Source organism: Canis lupus, chromosome 6, assembly GCF_011100685.1.
Source record: "Canis lupus familiaris isolate Mischka breed German Shepherd chromosome 6, alternate assembly UU_Cfam_GSD_1.0, whole genome shotgun sequence".
Taxonomy (NCBI): domain Eukaryota; kingdom Metazoa; phylum Chordata; class Mammalia; order Carnivora; family Canidae; genus Canis; species Canis lupus.
Window position 1 is genome coordinate 41313300 of NC_049227.1, and position 21869 is coordinate 41335168.

General features: G+C 37.5%; 1 protein-coding gene across 3 annotated transcripts in view; it reads right to left on the reverse strand.

The window, feature by feature from the left end:
- The window catches only part of CEPT1 (choline/ethanolamine phosphotransferase 1), a 37837-nt gene extending 16180 nt beyond the window's left edge, over positions 1 to 21657 (reverse strand). For 2 of the 3 annotated variants that reach the window (XM_038541003.1, XM_038541005.1), the window contains exons 1-4: positions 21503 to 21657; positions 14410 to 14818; positions 8614 to 8761; positions 6302 to 6443 (exon numbers count right to left, since the gene is read on the reverse strand). In XM_038541003.1, the coding sequence (XP_038396931.1) occupies positions 6302 to 6443; positions 8614 to 8761; positions 14410 to 14748 (629 nt within the window). In that variant the 5' untranslated portion in view covers positions 14749 to 14818; positions 21503 to 21657. Of the gene's footprint in view, positions 1 to 6301; positions 6444 to 8613; positions 8762 to 14409; positions 14819 to 21383 lie in introns of all 3 variants that reach the window. The other variant, XM_038541004.1, reaches the window with a different exon arrangement.
- Between the last annotated feature and the right edge of the window lie 212 nt (positions 21658 to 21869).

A 21869-nucleotide genomic window follows, 5' to 3' on the forward strand; every position in this document is an offset into this window, starting at 1 on the left:
TACCCTTATAAAGACATCTAAAGATTCAATTATACAATTTATACAGTACTATTACTATCCTTATGTAAACATGTATATTTCTTACCCAAACCAAAATAGTAGAAAAGTTTAAAAATTCAAACTGTAACATACTGAATAAATGACTTGTAAATAGGAGCTGGAAACACTAAAACTAAAAATACCATCAACTCTTAATTACCCAAGTAGTGAATACTACTTGCCAAATAATCATATTATCTTTGACACAGGTCCCTTCAGTGCCAGAACCTATCCAGACTTCTCTGGACAGGAGTGCTCCCAGAAGCCCCTGTCCCTCACCTCTTCACCGCCCCACATACATCTCACCATGCTCCTACCTCTGCTATCTTAGTAGAATTAGTACATGTATGTGGAAAGGGCAAGGGGAAACTGACTTCTTTGGATATGGCTAGAACCAAATCAATCCAGTCAGCTCCTTGTCCTGTTTCCTGATAATCTCTAGTCCAGAATCTTATCTTTTTCCCTCTTTCTCTTCTTTTAATTCCATACTAAGATTGTAACTCTGTATCAGATTAGTTTATTAGTGGTAAAAATAAGTAAGATGTCCAATTCAATCACTAAAGAAGTTTTGGGACACAGCTGACAGAAAAAGTAGCGGTATACAACAGGCTTCAATTCAAAACCACATAATCAAAATTAAGAGCTGAGGAATGCTAAAGGAGATAAAAACAAGTCTATAATATTACCTGATGATCTGAGAGTTCAAGCTGCAATCTAGGCTACATTAATATGCTTAAGATATTTTAAGATATGCTCTACAGCAATTTAATAAAATTAAAATGAGGACAATCTTAATGACTGAATTACTATAAACAACAACAAAAAATACACAGGGAAGCTAGAAACTGAAAGGAAAAATCTCTGATATTTATTAGTTTATGTGATAAATCTTAAACTTCTAAAGATATAAATATCCTATATAAGCATTCAAGAGGAAGTTTCCTAATTCTTTTTTTTTTTTTAAGTTTCCTAATTCTTAATCCACAAAAAGTGGATTATATGTTAACAGTTTGGATTACAACATTAACAGTTTTTAATTACTAGGATATCTTCAAATACTTATTCTTTAAAGGTTTCTTGGGTAAGAACTGAATTGGATTGGTCAGACTATCAGAATACATAGCCTATTCACTTTTCTCGTTTACTAGAAAAGAAAAAGTCAGAAGTTATCTACTTACATAGAAATAAACATGTGGTGGCAGAGTTTTTAGCTAATGTAAATGTGAAACATTAGAAGCATGAATTAGAAAATGTAATAAAGAGAAATACTCTGCCTGCTATAACTATAAATAATAAGTACATTGGAAATAATATTTGTGAAATTAATAGACTTATAGAAGGAACCTTAGATACCATCAAATCCAAAATTCTTGATTTACAAATTAGGAAATAGGCCTTGCTCAAGCTGAATATACAGACAATAATTTGGAGATAACACTTGAGACAAGGTATGGTCGACCTAGTTCAATTTATTATGATAATTTTTTTGTCTTGTGAAAAAATTTTTTTCCCTGAAATGGTAGAATTCTACCTTTCATAGGGTGGAGGATTTTTTTAAGGCGAGCGTTTCTGCATAAACAGTTTTATTAGAGTTTCTAAGCATTTAATTTATAATAAATGATTCTATACACATACATGTATAAATTACAGATTTTAAAATATCTAGATATATAGGGTTTAAGCCTTACGAGAGGAAACATGATCTCTTACATTCAATATAATCCATAAACATCTTAAAGAATATTTTACAAAAAAAAAAAAAGAATATTTTACAAATGTTTACAAACGAGTTTCAATTCATAATTCTTATTTTCTTCCATTGATCTGATCCTTCTGTGAAGTTCTAGCCTCTGAGCCCGGTCCCTCCCCAGTCTTTCAAATCCAGGCTAGTAAAAATCCTAATGGGCAAAGATGGGCCTAGAAGGGTCCCGATGAGCAGTACTCATCTCCGTCAGACCTCTACTAGCTCAGTCCAGAAGCACTGTCAGGACAAGGGTCTGTCTAGATGTGAAAGGTACTAATATTCTCTGTACAAGGCAGCTTTCAGCTGTGATCAGAGCAAAGCACTGGAAGATTTAGCTGATAATTTCAGGGACAATGTATCCAAATCACATTGGCTTTCACATAATATCTGACTCTGAATGGAAATTATTCAGTTTGGTTAGAGATTAATTAAATTACGGTGCCTATTTTTGGTCAAGATACTATGAGCAAACAATAGCAACTAAATTAGTGACATTAAGAGATTAAGAAAAAAATAAAAATCTCTTATTTGGTAAATATGCTATGTGGTTATTAAACACACAACAACCTGAATTATTTATGAAAAAGAAATCCTCGTGATTCTTTTCACTTGTGTGTAAACATCAAAATAAAACAAACAAAATACAAGTATTTTAAAATAAAATTCCTAAGGTATCTAAAGCTGCTTTCACTTTTCTCCAAAAAGGAGTAAGAAAAAGCAAGGGATTTTAAAAAACTTTAGTCAAATTACATTTCAGAGTTTATCTTATTCTTTTCTTTTTTTTTTTTTTTTTTTTTTTTAAACTTTTATTTATTTATGATAGGCACACAGTGAGAGAGAGAGAGAGGCAGAGACACAGGCAGAGGGAGAAGCAGGCTCCATGCACCGGGAGCCCGACGTGGGATTCGATCCCGGATATCCAGGACCGCGCCCTGGGCCAAAGGCAGGCGCCAAACCGCTGCGCCACCCAGGGATCCCTATCTTATTCTTTTCTAATTAAAGAAAATAAAATTTGTACTTTCTCCTCCATACATATAAACTTTACTTCGATATTTAGCCTATTATACATCTGCCTATTCTCTCCATTCTTTAAAAGAATGTGAAATCTAAAATGGCATTTTTAAAATTTCTTTAGGAATATCACTATCATGCCATATGCCTCCACTATATTGGTTTTTTGATAAATACCTCCTTAAATGTAAGCACTTGCAGCACATTTCTATGAATGTTGAGAACTGCTTTTACTCTAAAAAATGGTGCAGCCTTAATATGAATGCAGTATTTCAGAAAATTATATTCAAATTTTCCCAAATCAAAACCAATTCTTTGCAATACTAACAAGTCATTTAAATTGAGATATTGAATTCAAACTGGCCCCAATATTTCTATATATATATTCACAGCATTACAAAGAAGCACTGTAGTCTGAGTGGGAGAGTGTCCTCCCATCTAGCCCCTCTGCCTGTCACCATAAACTCTGGTACTGCATTTTCAAGCTCCATATATCCATCTCTCCCTTTTCCCCCCCAAATATCTTCAATCTCTTCTCTAGTCAAGTTCTTCTGTGTAAATATAAAACCCTCCTTCCTTTGAACGTATGTTCTTTCTTCTAATAGATGCCTTGCTCCTTCCCATCATCACAGCCACATATTTTGTAAGTCACCTGTACTAAATGTGTGCTTATTTATTCCTTTCACTTCTCATCCCTCTACAATCTGGCTTCTACACTACTGGATGGCCTCAAACTGCCAAATTCAGCATATAATTTTCTGTCCTCCTTTTGAGTCTTGGCAGCACTTAGCGTTGTTCTCTTTTGAAATCTCTGGCTTTTCATTCTGGTATGCCTCCTTCTCTGGTTGTTCAGTAATTTTCATAGGCTTCTTCCTAGGCTCGCTTTCTAAGTTTTCTAAGCTATTTCATTCTACTTGGATGTCTAAAATCTCTTACATACACGTTCTAGGTAGAACTTCTCCTTTCAAATAAGTTGCAAGTTCCTCTGCCTGTGGTGCCTTTCTCCACTTTCCTTCTAACCACCCATGGAGGGGAACAGGGAGTTACTCCAGTCTCTGCTCGCTCATTTGTTCTCCATAAGCAGATAGAGATGTAGTCCTAGTTTCTACCTCTTAGGCTTCTCTCCAACCTATGACGTTCTGTCTGCTTGCGCTGTTACCGCTCTAGCTCAGGCATCAGCACTCCTCACATTAATGATTCTGATGACTCCTAAGGGTCTCCTTACTTCTATCACAGTCCACTATAACTCACCCTCTGAATATTGCCAGCCTGCTTCTTCCAAACGGTCCTTTAGTCATTTCCCTGGTTTAGATTCTGCAAAGGCTAATAGACAGATTCAGGACAAAAGCCTATATTTCTTGGCAGGACACAGAAGTCCCTGATTCTCTGGATCTTCTCCAGTCTTATCTCCTGCCACTCCCCTACAGGCATCTTATGATTTAACAGTATGGGACTGTTCATAGTTGTCAAAGTACACATTTCATCACAGGAATTTATTACAAAGGATGTTCTAAGACTCGCAAATAAAAAGCTGTGATATCAAATCACTCCTAAAAACACTATTTACGGGCAGCCCTGGTGGCCCAGCAGTTTAGAGCTGCCTTCAGCCCAGGGCATGATCCTGGAGACCCGGGATCGAGTCCCACATTGGGCTCCCTGCATGGAGCCTGCTTCTCCCTCTGCCTGTGTCTCTGCCTCTCTCTTTCTGTGTCTCTCATGAATAAATAAATAAAATCTTAAAAACAAACAAAAAAACCACCATTTACTCTTTCCCCACTTGCATGGTTTATTCACTTTCCTTTTTTCAGTTCCCCTAATACATGGTTGGTACTGCTTTACTTGAAAGGGAAAGAGAATTAATTAGGGCTGATGATAAATAAGCTTTCAAATAAGGGCTTGAAAGTTAACTATGAGGTAGTAAACACTGAAATAAACTATGTTGAATCCAGATATTACAAATTCTGCTACTTTTGAAAAGTGTAACATCACTTCATCATACTATAAAAACCTTACTTAAAGGCTATAAAAACAGCATTGAGAAGAAATATCTGCACACAGTATTTCACTTACGTTTTTTAATATTAGAAATCCCTAATATTTTCTGAGCACTGATCATTCTATAAACTGCTGAAGAACACACAGGCATATGATTTTCAACTGGACACACATGTCCACTATTGTCACTAAGAGTAATGTGTACCTTAAGATGGGCCTTAAATATGTTTTCTAAACCTCTTTATTATGAAATTCTTCCAGGACAAGCTTTTAGTTAACATCCAAAATATTAATAATTATTGTTACTGTCGTAAATTAAGGACATCTTAAGTTCTATTTAAATAAGTGTAGCAAAAATCATTTGAACTAAACTTGTAAGAATTTCTGTGCATTCTGGCTGTTACAAGACCTAGAAAACAAAGTTTATGAGAAATCTAAAATTTAAATATCCATTAATAATTGATCTTAAAAAGACTAGGTTAAGATGTTCTATCATTTTCAATCAGAGACTTTTATTTGGATATTTCATGAAGTATTCAGTCTTTTCTCAAGTTCTTTCTCTTTTAATCCTACACCATGAAATAAATAAGACTAGCTTGAGCAGTGTAAACAGGATCTGTGATACTTAATTAAACACTAGTTGATGAATTCCATCCTTTACCTCATTCCAAGACTAGTTTACTCATTAATATTTAAAGAAAAATACTGATGACCAAGTAGCAACCATTCATTTTAGAGTTTGAAAGGAATTTGTATTTCATTTTTAAAATTCTCAGGCATTTTGTTGGTGGTAGTAAATTATTTATTTATTTGTTTGTTTATTAATTTATTTATTTATATTTTTAAAAGATTTTATTTATTTATTCATGACAGACAAAGAGAGAGAAGCAGAGACACAGGCAGAGGGAGAAGCAGGCTCCATGCAGGGAGCCCAATGTGGGACTTGATCCCAGGTTTCCAGGATCACACCCCAGGTCAAAGGTGGTGCTAAACCGCTGAGCCACCACTGGGGCTGCCCGGTGGTAGTAATTTATATGGTATGTCATGTCAGCCCAATTATCAAGAGCTTAGATTTTCATAGATTCATAAATACTATGAAAAGAAAAAAATCTAATTAAACTATGATATTTAGAGATGAGAGTTGTTCTTTGCTGTCATAACTATCTTACCTTTCCTGAGAATGCATTTTCGTATGTCAAAAGAAAACTAAGTTAAGGAGAATAACAACAGGAAAATACAGTGAATTTATCTGGGAGAAAAACAAATGGGTATGAGTGAGGAGAGGCTACTGCTTTTCATATTATTTTAAAAATATTTGTTGAGAGGTTCTAATATTTTCTTTTAAACAGTATGATAGGACAACATAGACCACTGGCAGCTATAATGAGTTTTAAATTTATTTTATTTGCTAAACTAATTTAGTACTCCGATTAATTCCTAATATTGAAATACCTAATTGTAACAGAAACCATATCTGAAAGAGGAAACATATTACCATCAAGCGTTACTTACATTCCAAATCGCAATGTTCCAGAAACATACGTCTGCCAGTGTGCACAATAGAACATAAATGTCCCAGCAAAACAACAAAAAAACATCCAGTCAGGGTTTGTCCCCAGCTGCACTGCGATACAAGTTCCAAGAACCACAAAAACTGCAAGAGAAAGATTACAATAAAAACTGAACAATCTAAATAATCAACATTAACTGAGCTGGGAATTATTTTATTTTATTTTATTTTTTTTATTTATTATTTTAATAATTTATTTTTTATTGGTGTTCAATTTGCCAACACACAGAATAACACCCAGTGCTCATCCTGTCAAGTGCCCCCGTCAGTGCCCGTCACCCATTCACCCCCACCCCCTGCCCTCCTCCCCTTCCACCACCCCTAGTTCATTTCCCAGAGTTAGGAGTCTTTATGTTCTGTCTCCCTTTCTGATATTTCCCACACATTTCTTCTCCCTTCCCTTATTGGGAATGATTTTAGATTAGGCAAAAAGAAGACTTGCTATGAATGTACAATCTTCTCTCAGTTATCCAGGGTACCAGGAAAGCAGGATATAATCTTTTACATTACCTTTCCCCTCAAAATTTCAGTGTCTTCACTATATCACATAGTGAAACCAAATCAAAAGCAACTAAAATACTTGAGCATTTTATTGAGTATTCTCCCAACTTAGTGATAGTGATAATAATGAACAGTAAAAAATTACAAGCCAGAGTGAGAAACAAAACAAAACCCATCCCCTATACTTCAGTTTCCTTACTTTTAACATGACGATAAAAACCAGAAAAAAATAAATCAGTATTGTAAAGGATTTCAAATAGTACCTGAAATACTATGTGATTTTTGAAAAAAAGAAAAACTAAAGGCCTAAATAATTCACAAAATGACGGATTTTTTAGATTCATAGCTATCTTTTCTTATGTAGTAAATATAATTATGAGTGTCTTATATAGAAAAATACTTCCTATAAAAGTTTAGAACTCAAACTATAGAACAAAAATGATCATTACTTGGGACGCCTGGATGGCTCAGCAGTTGAGGGTCTGCCTTCGACTCAGGGCGTGTCCCCCGGCTCCTGGATTTGAGTCCCATATTGGGCTCCCTACAGGGAGCCTATTTCTCCCTCTGCCTGTGTCTCTGCCTCTCTCTCTGTGTATCTCTCATGAATAAATAAATAAAATCTTAAAAAAAATTATCATTTAAAAAATAGGATACCTATCATTCCATAGTCACCCAATTATAATGTCCTTTCAAGATGCCCAACAAGCCTCTGTATTCAGTGGAAGTCTTGAATTTTTCTTTAGTACTGAGTTATAAGTGCTTAGCTACTCACTTTCCTCTACTAAGTGGGGTATTGTTGGGACGTATTAAAACAATGATTTTCACATGAACCTACAACTGCAAACTGAGTTTAAGAGGTAAAACTATCGCAGGGCTGTTTGTTTCTTTTAAAAATATTTTAAATGCTATGCCAAGTGACAAGAAACCAAAAGAAAACCTAAAAAAAAAATATGTGTGTGCATAAGGGGATAGGGGTATTCCTATCAGGAAGAGTAGTTAGAAACTGTCATTTAGGTCTAAATCTCTAAATCTCTTTTCCCTTTAAAAAAGTACAATATTATTTTTTTTAAAGTACAAAATTATACTATCTATAATGTAAGATATCGTAACTCATCTATTGCCTTTAGTATATTTCTTTTTAGTGTTTTTATCTGAGTCCATTACCAGTCCAGGTCAGCAACATAATTTTAAACATCAACAGAAGATCCATTTAAATATAAAGACCACGAATTTCCTAGTCTCCCACTATTGTACTAGTCTATAATTTGTGAGATTTTTGATGATGACAATTATGCCCTAAGATTTTTTTTTTTTTAAGATTTTTATTTATTTATTCATGAGAGACACAGAGAGGCAGAGACACAGGAGAGGGAGAAGCAGGCTCCCTGCAGGGAGTCCATGTAGGACTTGATTCCCCAGACCGGGATCACACCCCGAGCCAAAGGCAGATGTTCAATCACTAAGCCACCCAGGTGTCTCTATGCCCTAAGATTTTAAAAACAACAGATGCCAAAAGAATAATATTTAGGTTTAAAAATAACTTACGTAGAAATTAACTTAATTTCTAAATTTCCCCATATAGCCAATAATGAACAAATGTTAACCATATTTATAGTCTTTTGAAAACTTTAAAGCTTGATATAAATCACTTATTCTGATAACTAGCATAACATAAACCTCTTATTTATTCCAACATTGTTCATCACATTACTTTTATCACTATTAATCATTAACATTAAAAAATCAACAATACCTGTTGATAGTGAATCACAACCATGATCAAAAAGTTCTCCCAAAGGAGAGCTACTATTAGTTCTTCTTGCCTGTTTCCCATCTATAGCGTCCAAAGACTGATAAATGAAAAGGCCACATGCACAAGCAATGTATGCCCACAGAGGAGCCTGTGAAACAAAGAAACACAAGAGTTATTAAGATATTCATTACTATGTTTCACTGATACATTTTTACTTGCAGATACTTTATCTTCATTCTCCAGAGAAGTACTACTGGTTGGAAGCTATGGGAGAGAATCCAAGGGCTACTTAATGAAAAACTTTTTTTGAGACAATCGGAAGTATAAAAGAATCCAATTCTGTGCTTTGTATAGGTGCTCAAACAGATGTTGGATAACTGCTTCATAAGGTTATATAAGAGATCAGACTAGGTAACTTCCATAAGATTCTTCTTAACATTTAGCTTCTAAGAGTCAATCAAAAAATAATCTAATATAGTTTATTCCAAATTGTATCTTTCAAGATGTCTACAGTTCTTACATGAAGAAAATGAATCTCATGCTACCCTCCTCTGGGAAACACTGGGTTACACAATGTTAAAGAGACTTCTCTATTGCAGGACGACTTCTAGCCCTTCAGGTTGCTCATGTACATTATGGATATTCAAGAAGGGGGACATGAAAAAAAAAAAAAAAAAAGAAGGGAGACATGATATGCTGTCTTTTTCCAAATTTATTAGAGCATGTAACCTATTTTCAACACACTTCTTCAATGTTCCATGGAACAGCACCAGCGAAATGATGAGCTAGTACACAGAGTGCTTAGAACATTATTTTTCAAATACTTATGGTCACATTTTCAAGGAATAATTTCTCTTTTCCCAGACAGCAATTGAACCACTAATAACAGATTTAAATGTTGGGTGTTAAGAAAGGAGGGCTTCTATTTGACATGTTGTTCTTCAAGAATATAGAAGAGTGTTTTATATTACTTTTCACTATTTTCCCATGCCTGAGCCATGAAAAAAATTCTATAATCACAAGGTATTTTCTCAAATATCAGTTATCAAGTTAAACTGAGTGTTAAATGCCCACAGTAGCAAATTAAAACTACTCAGAGCTGCAAGTAATATTCATATTCTTGACTGCAAAGAGGTTTCTCTCAAAATTCTATTTAGTTCTCAATATTAAAGGTAAGAATCTTCTCTTAAACATTTTCTTTGAGTCTCATATGTTAGAACACTGAAGCTGTCAAAAGGACCATAGCATAAGCCAGAGTTACAAACCCTGAAAACAATCACTGTGATTATGTAAGCATGCTTTATTGCAAGCTCACTGGACCGATTAATCTTGTATGATTAAGAACCCCACCTTCCAGACTTTGAGTCTACCTCCTCTTGCTCTTAAAGGAATCTAGTAACTCTCTAGAGCTACACTGTCATACACAGTAGCTATCAGACATGTGCAGTTATTTTAGTTTAGACTAAAATTAAATAAAACTAAAAACTCAGTCCCTCAGCTACACTAGGCACATTTCAAACGTTCAACAGCTAGATGTGGCCATGGCTATCATACTGGATCAAACAGACATAGAACATAACCATCATCACAGAAATTTCTATTGGACAATACTGTTTTACAGGACCAGAAAGCTAGGGACTTCTTGGGGTCTAAACTTAGGATTTTAATGGGGGCAATGTGTTAGTCTGTAATAGAGACAACTTCAACTATTAGTATACATGCAATCCTAGAAAATGTTGAGATAGTAACCACGTATGTTTTAAGAGAAAGCAAGGTCTTGTGGTCTTCAGATGATTCTTACTGTCAATCTGTAGAATACTAATATTTATATATCTCTTCCTTGTTTTCACTGTTTCACAACTTGGAAGTGTTTTAGGAAGAAAGTTTTCTCATTCAAGAATAGGCCTGGTCTCAGCTGGGTTAAGAGTCTGAGAGATACACTGAATCAATAAAGGAACACATGTATCATTCAGGGAATCATCACACCCTGGTAGGTGGGTGGGGAAGAACCAGAATAGGCAAAAAATCTTATCACAATCAGGCAATGAAGTGACTTGCAAAATGTTGCAGAGGTGTTCTTATATGAGACAACTCAGGTGAAAAATTCTAAGAAATATGGTTTTACTGAGCTTCTGAAACAGAACTGTGGGGTTTACATATGTACAAATGTGTACCTATGCTGATGCAATAGTGTTGTTTTTTTTCTTTTTCTAGGAAGATACATCAAAAACTTGTTTATGTTATATATGAGAAGAGAAATTAGAGGTAAGGCGTGGGAAGGAGAGTAAAAGAGATTTTACTTTTGTTTTATACTTTTGTTTGAATTTTTCATCTATGTAATGTTTCCCCTTTCCTTTTTAATGTCAGTAGGAATTAACTGGGCAATGAGATTATGGGCAATGTGCCACTTTAATTTTCTTTCCATTCTTCTAGATTAAAAAAAAAAATCTAAAGTTTTTCAGTGAGTTAGTTGAAAAACATTAAATTTGGCAATATAAAACAAAATGAACATTAAAACAAAAAACTCTTATGATCATATTCCAAAAAGTTGTAAACACACACACACAGACACACACACATATTTAAAGCTCTTATTGGTAATAGCACATGGCTCAGTTCTGGTTTTCCTGTGTATAAAATAGCTAACACCAATTTCTTTTACCTGTCTTATGTGGCGAGGGTAACTGAAGCGTATGTATAATACATCAACTGCAAGATAAATTCCAAATTAACTCATGAAACTAAAGCCAGAGCTACTAGCTGATGAGATTTAAATAGTCTCAGAAACAGATCATGAGGATATTTTGGTATCCACATAAAAGGGGTTAAGTTTACATTTCTACCTCAGAAATGTGAAAAATAAGGGGTGATTTTTCCTTTATCTGAAGAGGTTTTTTTCTGACAAAAAGGCAAACTCCACTGACACCATCACAATAGTAACATTCTTTTCTACTAGAAAGATCAGTATCTGAAATGCTAATGTATTAAAAAAATCAGTAACACAAAAAATATATGGAAAGTTCGTAATACCTGAGGATATGAAATTTAATATTCACCCACTGGAACAAGGCCCAAAGGAATCAGAGCTGAAATGAATGAGAAAGTCCCTGGGTAATAAATTTATGGAACTCTTTGACTCCAAAACAGTGATAAAGAAAACAATATAAGAAATTGAATAAGGACTTCTATAAATTGTGATTCCATATATAATATATTATTAGAAGAAATCAAGAATTTCTTGATTGTGACCCCTCTTCACAATAAGAGGGAGGTTGTGGGGAAGAACAATGTACATACTTAATGTTTTTGACCAATGAAATATAACCACCTGTTGAATATTATATGTTAGGTACTCTGAATGGATAATCTTATTTCTCTTATACTACAAAATAAAATTTCAAAGGATAAACTGTGACCTGGAGAATTTACATAAATTATTGAAGATTACAGAGATAATAAGGACATACCATGGAAGACAGCCATGGCCTATTTAACTCACTGTGATCTAAAGCCTAATAAGGATTTCTACTGTACAGCTATAAATGCATCCAGGCATAGCTTTTGTAGGACACTACCTTCCCTTGCAGAGCACCAGTGGCTCAATCATATGATTCCCTTGCAGAATCATACCTTGATTCTTCCTAGCAGCAATTCTGAAAAGTTCTCTTTTCTCTTCAATTTTGATTAGAATAGTTCCCATTCTGTAAGTTTCCTCAAAGATTTAAACTAATTCTAGGATTACTCCAATAATGCCAAATCACTTAAGTACAAAGGCTGAAGAAAAGTACTATAAGGAACATGGTAGGTACTTGGTACACTCTAGGGTATTCAAGAAATGACTATTAATGGTTGAACTACCTTTGAACTTGCCCTCAGTCCCTGATCATGGAACTAGCTTAGAATTGTTGGAGGGCTTCTTTTAGAATCAACACAACTCCTTGTTTTTCTGCTGAATCTCTAAGGATGTGTGAGAGCTGGACCAAATTCCTCTGGAAGGGTCTATCAGGTCCTCAAATAAGCCACAGATAAAATAGTTCAAAGGGCATGTGATAAAGAATCCCAGGACATGGGGCAGCCCGGTGGCTCAGCGGTTTAGCACTGCCTTCGGCCCAGGGCGTGATCCTGGAGACCCGGATTGAGTCCCATGTCAGGCTACCTGCGTTGAGCCTGCTTCTCCCTCTGCCTGTGTCTCTGCCTCTCTCTCTCTCTCTCTCATGAATAAATAAAAATCCTAAAAAAAAAAAAAAAAAAAAAAAAAAAAAGGAATCCAGGACACAACAACCATACTGATTTTTGGTTTTTAAGTTTCCTGATTGATATAAAGCAAAATAAGATGACAGAAAATCAGAAGTATACCCATATAATGTGTATGGACTGGATTTGTATAGTAAAAGAGGAATTAAAAGTATTCAAGAGTGAGAAGGAAATGAACACCTGGGAGAAGATTGAAAAAAAAAATAGGGATCCCTGGGTGGCGCAGCGGTTTGGCGCCTGCCTTTGGCCCAGGGCGCGATCCTGGAGACCCGGGATCGAATCCCACGTCGGGCTCCCGGTGCATGGAGCCTGCTTCTCCCTCTGCCTGAGTCTCTGCCTCTCTCTCTCTCTCTCTCTCTCTCTCTCTCTATGACTATCATAAATAAATAAAAATTTAAAAAAAAATATTACAGGTAACTGTGATGTTCAGTAGCCATTAACTTTAAGAGCTATAAGTGGAAATAAATTGATGGAAATAGAAAGGGATAGATAGGTTTGAATGGTGATAATTTTATCGCAAAGAACAAATCATCTGAAAAGACTACTTAAAAATGATTACTTCAAGCACAAAGCAAGGTAAAGTCCATAATGTGACCATTTTGAGTTCATATGGTTCAGAGGTACCTCTGACACCTTTAGTTGAGGATCACCTTCTATTTTGGTTATCTGGGACTCATCACTTGGATTAATATAGGCACAACAAATGTTTCTGATTCTCTTCCATTTATCTAGCTACTTTCATTTCCTTTTTATCAAGGACATTTTAAAACCAAAGAGATAAACATTAATTTACCTATTCCAATGAAGAGTTCTAGTTTCCAGTTTTGGTTTTAAGTAATGAGTAGAGAGGGTAAAATAAGGACCAGCAGTAGAGACTTGTATTTAAGAAGGCCTAGGAAAAATAGTCTTTGTCAGCAGTAACTGCTCCCCTTCTTAACAGCAGCCATTGCAGGATACAGAACAGGAAATGCGTTATGTTGACATTTTCTTATATATCTTTTGCCTTGTTAGAATAGAGATATACCTGAGGTCTATCAGTCACATATATTTACAGGAAGAGAAAAAGGATATTCAAACAATTCTCACTGGAATGGAGAGGAAACAAATCACTTTTGTTAAGACTGATTTATAGCTGTGCCATTTCACTACCAGAGATTTTTTCTCTCATCATTTTAAACTTTGCTAAGATTTCATTCATTCAGCTCTTAAAATATTTAAAAAAAAATTCAGTCATTTTTTAAAACTTTTTTATATTGAGATTAACTAATTTTAAAAGGAATATCGTACACATTAATCCTTGGTAATATTAATTTACCTACTAGAATCAGACTCTACCCTTTGCTTCTAGTTTTCATAAACAGAGAGTATAAAATAGATTGTAGTCATGAGCTTTATTAATAGTATAGGTGATACAATATTTCAAAGCAGTTGATATGTAGCTGTCAAATCGTCTTATCTTTAGCTAAAATGGACCTAAGAATCCCAATTACAGCATTTTGGGTATATAACAGATGCTCAAATCTGTTAAAAAATTAATCTTACCTGCTCTGTAGCTGTGGGACAGTAGAAGACTAATAAAACAGTTGTACAGATGTTTATTGACAATCCAATGATGGTGATGAGATTTGGGGCAATCCAGGAGGGAACTCGTCCAACTAGCCATTCCCAGTACCCTTGCATTAAGGGCTCAAGCAGGGACCGTCCAGCACTCTGATATCTGTGTTCTTCTAGCCGCTTTAGTTGGTGCCTTGACAATGGTGGTGTAGGTAACTGAAACAATTTATTTAATACACATCCTGGAGTACTTATATGACCGAAGCCCATAGTGGACTCCGGGTGAGAATCTCCACATCGTTTCCTCGTTGACCGATGCCCACTCATGGATCTTGGCTGCCTTTTATTTAAAAGAATAATTTATCTTGTTTCACAGCTTTTTGTGGCTGATCTTTACCTGAAAAAAGAGAAAAAGATACATCTGTCAATCACTATTTATATCAATGTCAGTAAATTTTAAAAACAAACTGGTAATAGTAATGCTATCAGATCAGAACACCAGGAATTTGTTTTTAGTTCTTGTTACTGATGGTGTGAGCCAAAAGAAGTCAAATAACTTCACCCTCAGGTGAAAAATATTTTTTTTTAAAGATTTTATTTATTTATTCATAGAGACACAGCTAGAGAGAGAGAGAGGCAAAGACACAGGCAGAGGGAGAAGCAGGCTCCATGCAAGGAGCCCGACGTGGGACTCGATCCCGGGTCTCCAGGATCACGACCTGGGCTGCAGGCGGTGCTAAACCGCTGTGCCACCGGGGCTGCCCTCAGGTGAAAAATATTAAGGGATTTTTATAGTAATATGCTTCTTGATACCTTATAGTTTGACTTCAAACCTCTCCCATTTTTTTTTCTATCTCACACTAATTTCAGTAATATAATGGAACAAATTTTAGAAATCATTTAGAAATGATTTCTAAAATCATTTCTAAATGATTTCTAAACCTAATCATTTCACATACATGGACAACAGGTCCAAAGGCATCCCCAAAGATAGCTAGCAAATTAGTGTATCAGAGGAATGATTTGAATAACATGGGTCTTACATAAGATTTTTATTTCATGCTAATTGGGCACTTATATACTAACATTCGAAGCACATTTCATATATTAACTCATTTAATCCTTATAACAACTCTATCTAGAAGGTAAGGATTATTAATTATTCCCATTTTTACAGAAAATGAAAGTAAGGCACAGGAGCTAATTAACTTGCCCAAACTCATACAGCTGGTAAATGAGGTTCATACGAACATAGGATTTCTACCTGAGATAAACTGAAAGAAAAAACTTATGAAGTGGAAAGGGATAAAGGGATATATATTGGCAACCTATCAGGCAGGGATGAAGAGCAAAAAAAAAAAAAAAAAAAAAAAAAAAAAAAAAAAAAAACCAACCCTAAGTGTCAGAGGACAGGATATATGTATTACCAAAGTGACCTGATGAACTGAGGTAGTAAGAAGTGTTAAGTGTATTAAGTGATGACTGTTCATAAAGGACACTGAGTTTAATCCCTGAGGTACTTACACTTGACTTAGAAAAGATTACAGATAATATAATTATTATAAATTCCTAAGCAACATAAGAAAATAATGACAAAACTATTTTCAAGATTAAAGGGTAATTAAATATATTTATCAGCGAAAAGTAGTGAGAACACTCAAAAACTAGTATGATGACTTCAAATGTTTGAAATGGTAAGCACCTAAAAGAGGGTGATAAAAATAAAAATGTGAAAGCCAGTCAAATCTATATGTAATTTCTATTTAGAAGGAAGAATCAAGGGAAAGCACTTAGGGAATTAAACATGAAAGGTGAGGAAGGAACAGAAGAAAACATGAATCAACAGAGACTAAAAAAGGGAAGTTAGGAAAGAAAACCAGTTATTTTGGCTTGGAGGGTGATGGAAGGGGGATCTGGAAATGGAGGTTAGAAAGACATAACAGTAACTTTTAAGGAGACATGTTTTAGACAAGCTCAAATCCTGGAGTTTAAGCAAGTGATGAAAATTTCAAGTTACCAACTCTGGATGAAGTCTAGTTTTGTTTTGTTTCTTAAATTAGAAAAGTTCTCAAAAGGATTAAGTATGAAGAAAAAAAGGAAAATAATAAAGAACTTGCAGGAAACTTAGGGTTACACAGCAGAAGAAATGGAAGCCATAAAAGAACAAACAGGTGGGGGGGGGGGGGCGTGTGGATTTCAATAGAACTAAAAGGGTAGTGGCATCAAACCAAAAGAGGTGTACTTTGATCTTTTGGTAGAAAGCTATCTAGAATGCAACATGAAATTACCAGAAATGTTCCACTATGGGAATGCAGAAGGTGATACAGAAAGTAGGACATTTCAACAATGGACCCAGTATCAAACATGCCCAAGACTACTTAGTCTCTATTCCCATACATATCGAGTTCCAAAGTTCCAATGTCACTAAGAATCTACATTGACAACCAAAATCCCAATTGTGTATCTCAATAATAGGCTCAGCAAAAAAGTTCTGTAATTTTCAATTGCCTTAAATAAAATTTCAAAAGTCTTAAAAGAATCATCAGTGCCACAATTCACTTAAGGTGCTCTGAAATAAATATACTGAAATAATTTTCAAACCAAGGTAAATAAAAATTACTATTATTTCAAAGAATTCTTCTACACGCCCAACTGTATCACAAAACAATTGACTAATGTCAAACTGGTTATAAGATCATTTTAAAGAAAGTGACAGATAACTGCCAAAAACTTAACTTTATAGTAGGCAAATTTTCTATAGTCAAATTAGAAGACGCATCTTCATGTTTGGTGAGCTATAATCCATCAGCTTTTGCAAAATTCAACTTAAAATGGGATAAAAAGTTTAGTCATCTCAATTTATATTTTATTATTGTAGCATTCCATTTTCCTATTGTAAAAAAACAAGTGACATATTGAGGGTGCTGGCCTGCTTTTGGCACTAAGCAACTACAAGCAACTGATCCTATGGTTTTAAGTTTGAGCATTTGGCAGGATTATATGATAAACTGATACCTTCCTTCTGAGTGTTTCCCCCTTCTGACCTAGATTTTTTTTTTTTACCTTTCATTTCTCTTTTAGAAAAATCTAAATTTTGACTAACCTTTCTAGATCTAGCCATTACATAATTCTTGCATAAATAAAAAAGCCAGTGAGTTTTTAATTTCAATTTGGCAACATTGTCTCTGTGAAGCTATTAGCAACAAGTTTGCAAATATAAATTCAGACACATGAAGCCTGACATACAGGTATCTACTTTGCTTTCAATACACATTGATGAACAAAGAGGTTGCTATCACTGCCACAAATTCATCTCCACTCTTCCTTCATCTGATCATATCTGACACCCAGAGGTTACTGCATTCAAACCACCTCAGGAAAACAGGAGCTTTTGAACTTTAGTAAATGAAAGTAAGCATATCTCAAGGGAGTGCAACAGGGTAGGTGACTATAACAAGATGACTGAACTTTATGGGGAAAAAGGGAAATAAGATGAGCGATGGGAATATGAAATGGAGAAACAAATAGTACTAAAGTTATTCTAGCCACTTGAGATTTTTTACCTAGAGTCAGGCCTATGCCTAAAAGAGTGAAGAGAAAACTGTCCTTTCCCTGCGCCACACTATAAGGAACTAAAATAATAAAAGGAGCTAAAATTTATTGCTGGCTATCCTGGTAACCACCAGTCATAAGATTTTCTGAGAAAATTAATTCCAAGTTCCAAGCCAATACTGAGTGGAGTAAACAAGACAGACATGGTCCTGGTTCCCATGTCCAATTGGAAAATAAAAACAGGTAGACAAGCAAATAGCATTACACATTGTGATGGGTGCTATAAGGAAAAGTGTGGAGCCAAAAAATAGTTAGGGGTGCACATTTTAGATAAAGTGGTTGAAATCTATGAAGAGGTAGCGTTTAAATCAAATTCTGAGGAAGAAAAGGAGCTAGCCATTCCAAAAGCAGGAGGAAGAAGAGTCCAAGAAAAGGAAATAGGTCCTGAGTCAAGAAAGAGCTGGTCTTGTTCAAGTACCTTTGAGATCACTACCGTTGGAGAGCAATAAATCAGATGGAAGAGTGACATAAAATAAAGTCTGAAAAGCTAGACAGTGCAGAGGTTTATAGACCATGATAAAGAATTGAGATTTTGTTCTGATGTTTTGAAAAGTCACCAATGAGCTTATAAAAAAAAATTGTAATTTTGTAATACAAAATCTGTTTATTAACAGGATATGTTTTCATAAATCATTAATAGAAGTATTTTAAACTCAAAAACTGCCCATCATCTGGAATTCATTTTAGTGTAATATTGATCACAGGGCCATAGCTTTTGTAACCTTTCCACTTGTAATCAGCAAATTCCCCTTTTCTGTTATAACCTGGCTCTAGTGCAATACTCCTTTCACAGCACTTCATCACATTTTGAACTTTTGTTTGTTGTATTGTTTTTGGTCTTTTCCCCACACTGGTCTATAAGCTCCCCAAATGCAGAGACCATGCTCATCTTAATATTCTTTCTCCAAACTTTCCTACCATATCTAACATTAAGTAATTAGGACTTACTCATGAAACAAAGAACAAAAATGGTTCATCTAGTATTTAATGAGCACCTTGTTGCTCTAGACCCTGAAGAAACAGACCGAACTATGCCATCCATGACCCCAAGAAACTCAAGGCGGGTGAAGAGGAGTCTTATAAGGAGCTAAGTCATAATGTGCTGTGAACAAACTATAGTGGGAGTCCAGAGGAGGGGGGGGCACATATGGTCTAACAAAAAATTTTCTTTGTGCAGGCATGAATATTTATGTGAAAAGCCCAGCAAAGGTACAAAAATATAATCGGAGAGATTTAATGAATACCTTTACTAAAATTACACACAATTTACAAAGCTAAATCTATGTCACAGAACATCTGTGCTTATAGCAGCTGAGGAAAATGGCATGCTGCCTACATTATTCCTGTGTTCAGCTTTGGGAAACATCTGAGAAGGAGCCCACTAAAAAAGGAATCTCCAACTGCTCAGCAGAGCATAAGGTAAGCTTACACAATATCCAACCTGTAGTGTGAAATTCCCGAATTCCCATTCCCCCACAAGTCTAAGGGCTCCAAGTTTCAAGCTGCACTGATTCAGCAGTATGTTTACAGTTCTTTCACAGGAATTAGTGACTACACAGCTCTTTCTAACCTCTATGGCACTACTAAAGTGAAGTACAATAGCCAACACTATTTGGAAGGCAGAGCAAATTATAAAAAGTCTAAAAAAAAAAAAAGGAAAACTAATAGGATCACAGGATTACATTCAGCATTATTTAACAAGTGATACACAGAACAAGTTAGGAAAAACAAAAGCCTTTTCAGCAGACTTGGAAGCAAAAACAGTACTGTGTAATACAATTTAGCTCTACTGTTTTGCTGAAGTGAAATCTTGCATTCCTTAAAAAAAGGGAAACAACCTCCTCCAAAAGAAAAAAAAAGAAAAAAGAGCAAAAAGCCTGGCATTTTATAGATTATTTTCATATTCCCTTTAAAAAGGCAGCACAGCATGACCCTCAACAGCACCAGCAGCACTTTAGCCAGCTTAAAGAACTCTTTTGCTGCCTAGAAAACAAATTGAATATGCAATAAAACGTAATATGGCTTATAAAAAAGTTTAGAGTTTACATATAAAAACATTTAATTGTTTACAATATAAATTTGAAAAGAGATTGGGTGTGGGAAAGGAAGGAGAATAAATTCATGAAACCAAAGTTGTAAACATTCAGAACAATCTATTAACCGGACAAGAAATAAAGATGCCTCTGGCGGGACAGAACAGGTTAAACCAAGAGGCAGATTTATCAAATTCGTTTCTCAAGTGGAAGCACTGTGCAGACGAGTCGTACAGGGGCTCTGGCTGGTTTTCCTCAGCACAGAACAAGCATGCAGCAAAACAAACGCTTTTAGAACGTCAATCGCTGGAACTTTATGCGAACACCAATTTTCTAAAGCAGTAATGCTAAATGTACTTAGGACGGTGAAACACACACACTGAACACATTCCTACCCTACTAGTGCGAGGGTAGAAACAATATTCTCTGCCCACACACAAGACAAGACGCTGATATTTGCTGAAACACAACTATGAACCTGCCTATCATGATACGGATTCATCAATGAACGAAGAGCCGTCACACAAAATTGTATGTTTGATACCAAGCAGGCAAACAGCAAAATGACACAACCGCAAGCACCGAGTCGGAGAAAACATGTTGAATACAGCTAGCTGTAAAGATGCTACTCATGCGGGGTTCCTGGAAACACCCGCAAGCCTCGGAACCCTCCTGTCCTCCCTCCTCCAAAGAATACTGCTGAAATAAACCCTAGCTGTGTATAAGTAAATGTACGCTGAAATTTCTAGAAAAGTTGACGTGCGGCCCAGCCGCGAATCGCCAGCACCGCATCCGAAAGGCAGGCCGCCCGGCCCGGGTGCATCACCGCTGGGGGCTCGGGGTACCTGCGCAGGAGGCGGCGGGCCTGGCAGCGCCAGGTGGCTTCCCCGCGGGCCGCGCCCCCGTGCGACCCCGCAGCACCCCCTCCCGGCCGAGGCCCCCCCGCAGCCCCTGCAGCCCCCACCCCGGCCGGCCGAGGCCCCCCGCAGCCCTCCCCCCGGCCGAGCCCCCAGCAGCCCCCGCAGCCCCCTCACCCCCGGCCGAGCCCCCCCGCAGCCCCGCCCCCCACACTCCGGCCGGCCGAGCCCCCCCGCGCCCCCGCAGCTCGCCCCCCCTGCCACCGCAGCTCTCGCTCCCTGGCCCCCCCGCCCCCCCGGCCGAGCCCCGCCGCCGCGCCCCCGCAGCCCCCGCCCGTCCCCCGGTGCCCCTCCCCGTGCCCCCCGGGCCGCGGGCCGGACCCCACCCGCCCCACAAGGCCGCGCGCGGGGCCGGCGGCGCCGGGAAGCCCTGCGTTCGCCGGGCCGAGCCCATACACACCTAGCCTCCAGGGCCCCACCCCAGAGCACGCAGCGCTCGCCAAGCCTCTCGACAGTCGCGCCCCCCAGCACGGCCGTCGCACCCGGCCATCTTCCCAGGGCCGAGCCCCGCAGCCTTACCCCGACCCCGGAATCACACGGCTAGAAATAAGACCTCCGACTCCAGACGGCTGAGCCTCTGCGAGCGGCGGCGGCCTGTTCGCGACACTTTCGCGTTGCCGTAAAGGAGGGACACGGGGCGGAAACGCGCGGCGGCGCGGGCGCGCTCCTGGGGGCGTGAGCGCTCCCCTCGGGGTGGAGGTGGGGGGGAGCGCGCCCCTCGGGGGTGGGGGTGGGCGTGGGGGGGAGCGCGCCCCTGGGGTGGGGGTGGGGGAGAGCGCGCCCCTCGGGGTGGGGGTGGGGGTGGGGGTGGGGGGAGCGCGCCCCTGGGGTGGGGGTGGGGGAGAGCGCGCCCCTCGGGGTGGGGGTGGGGGTGGGGGTGGGGGGA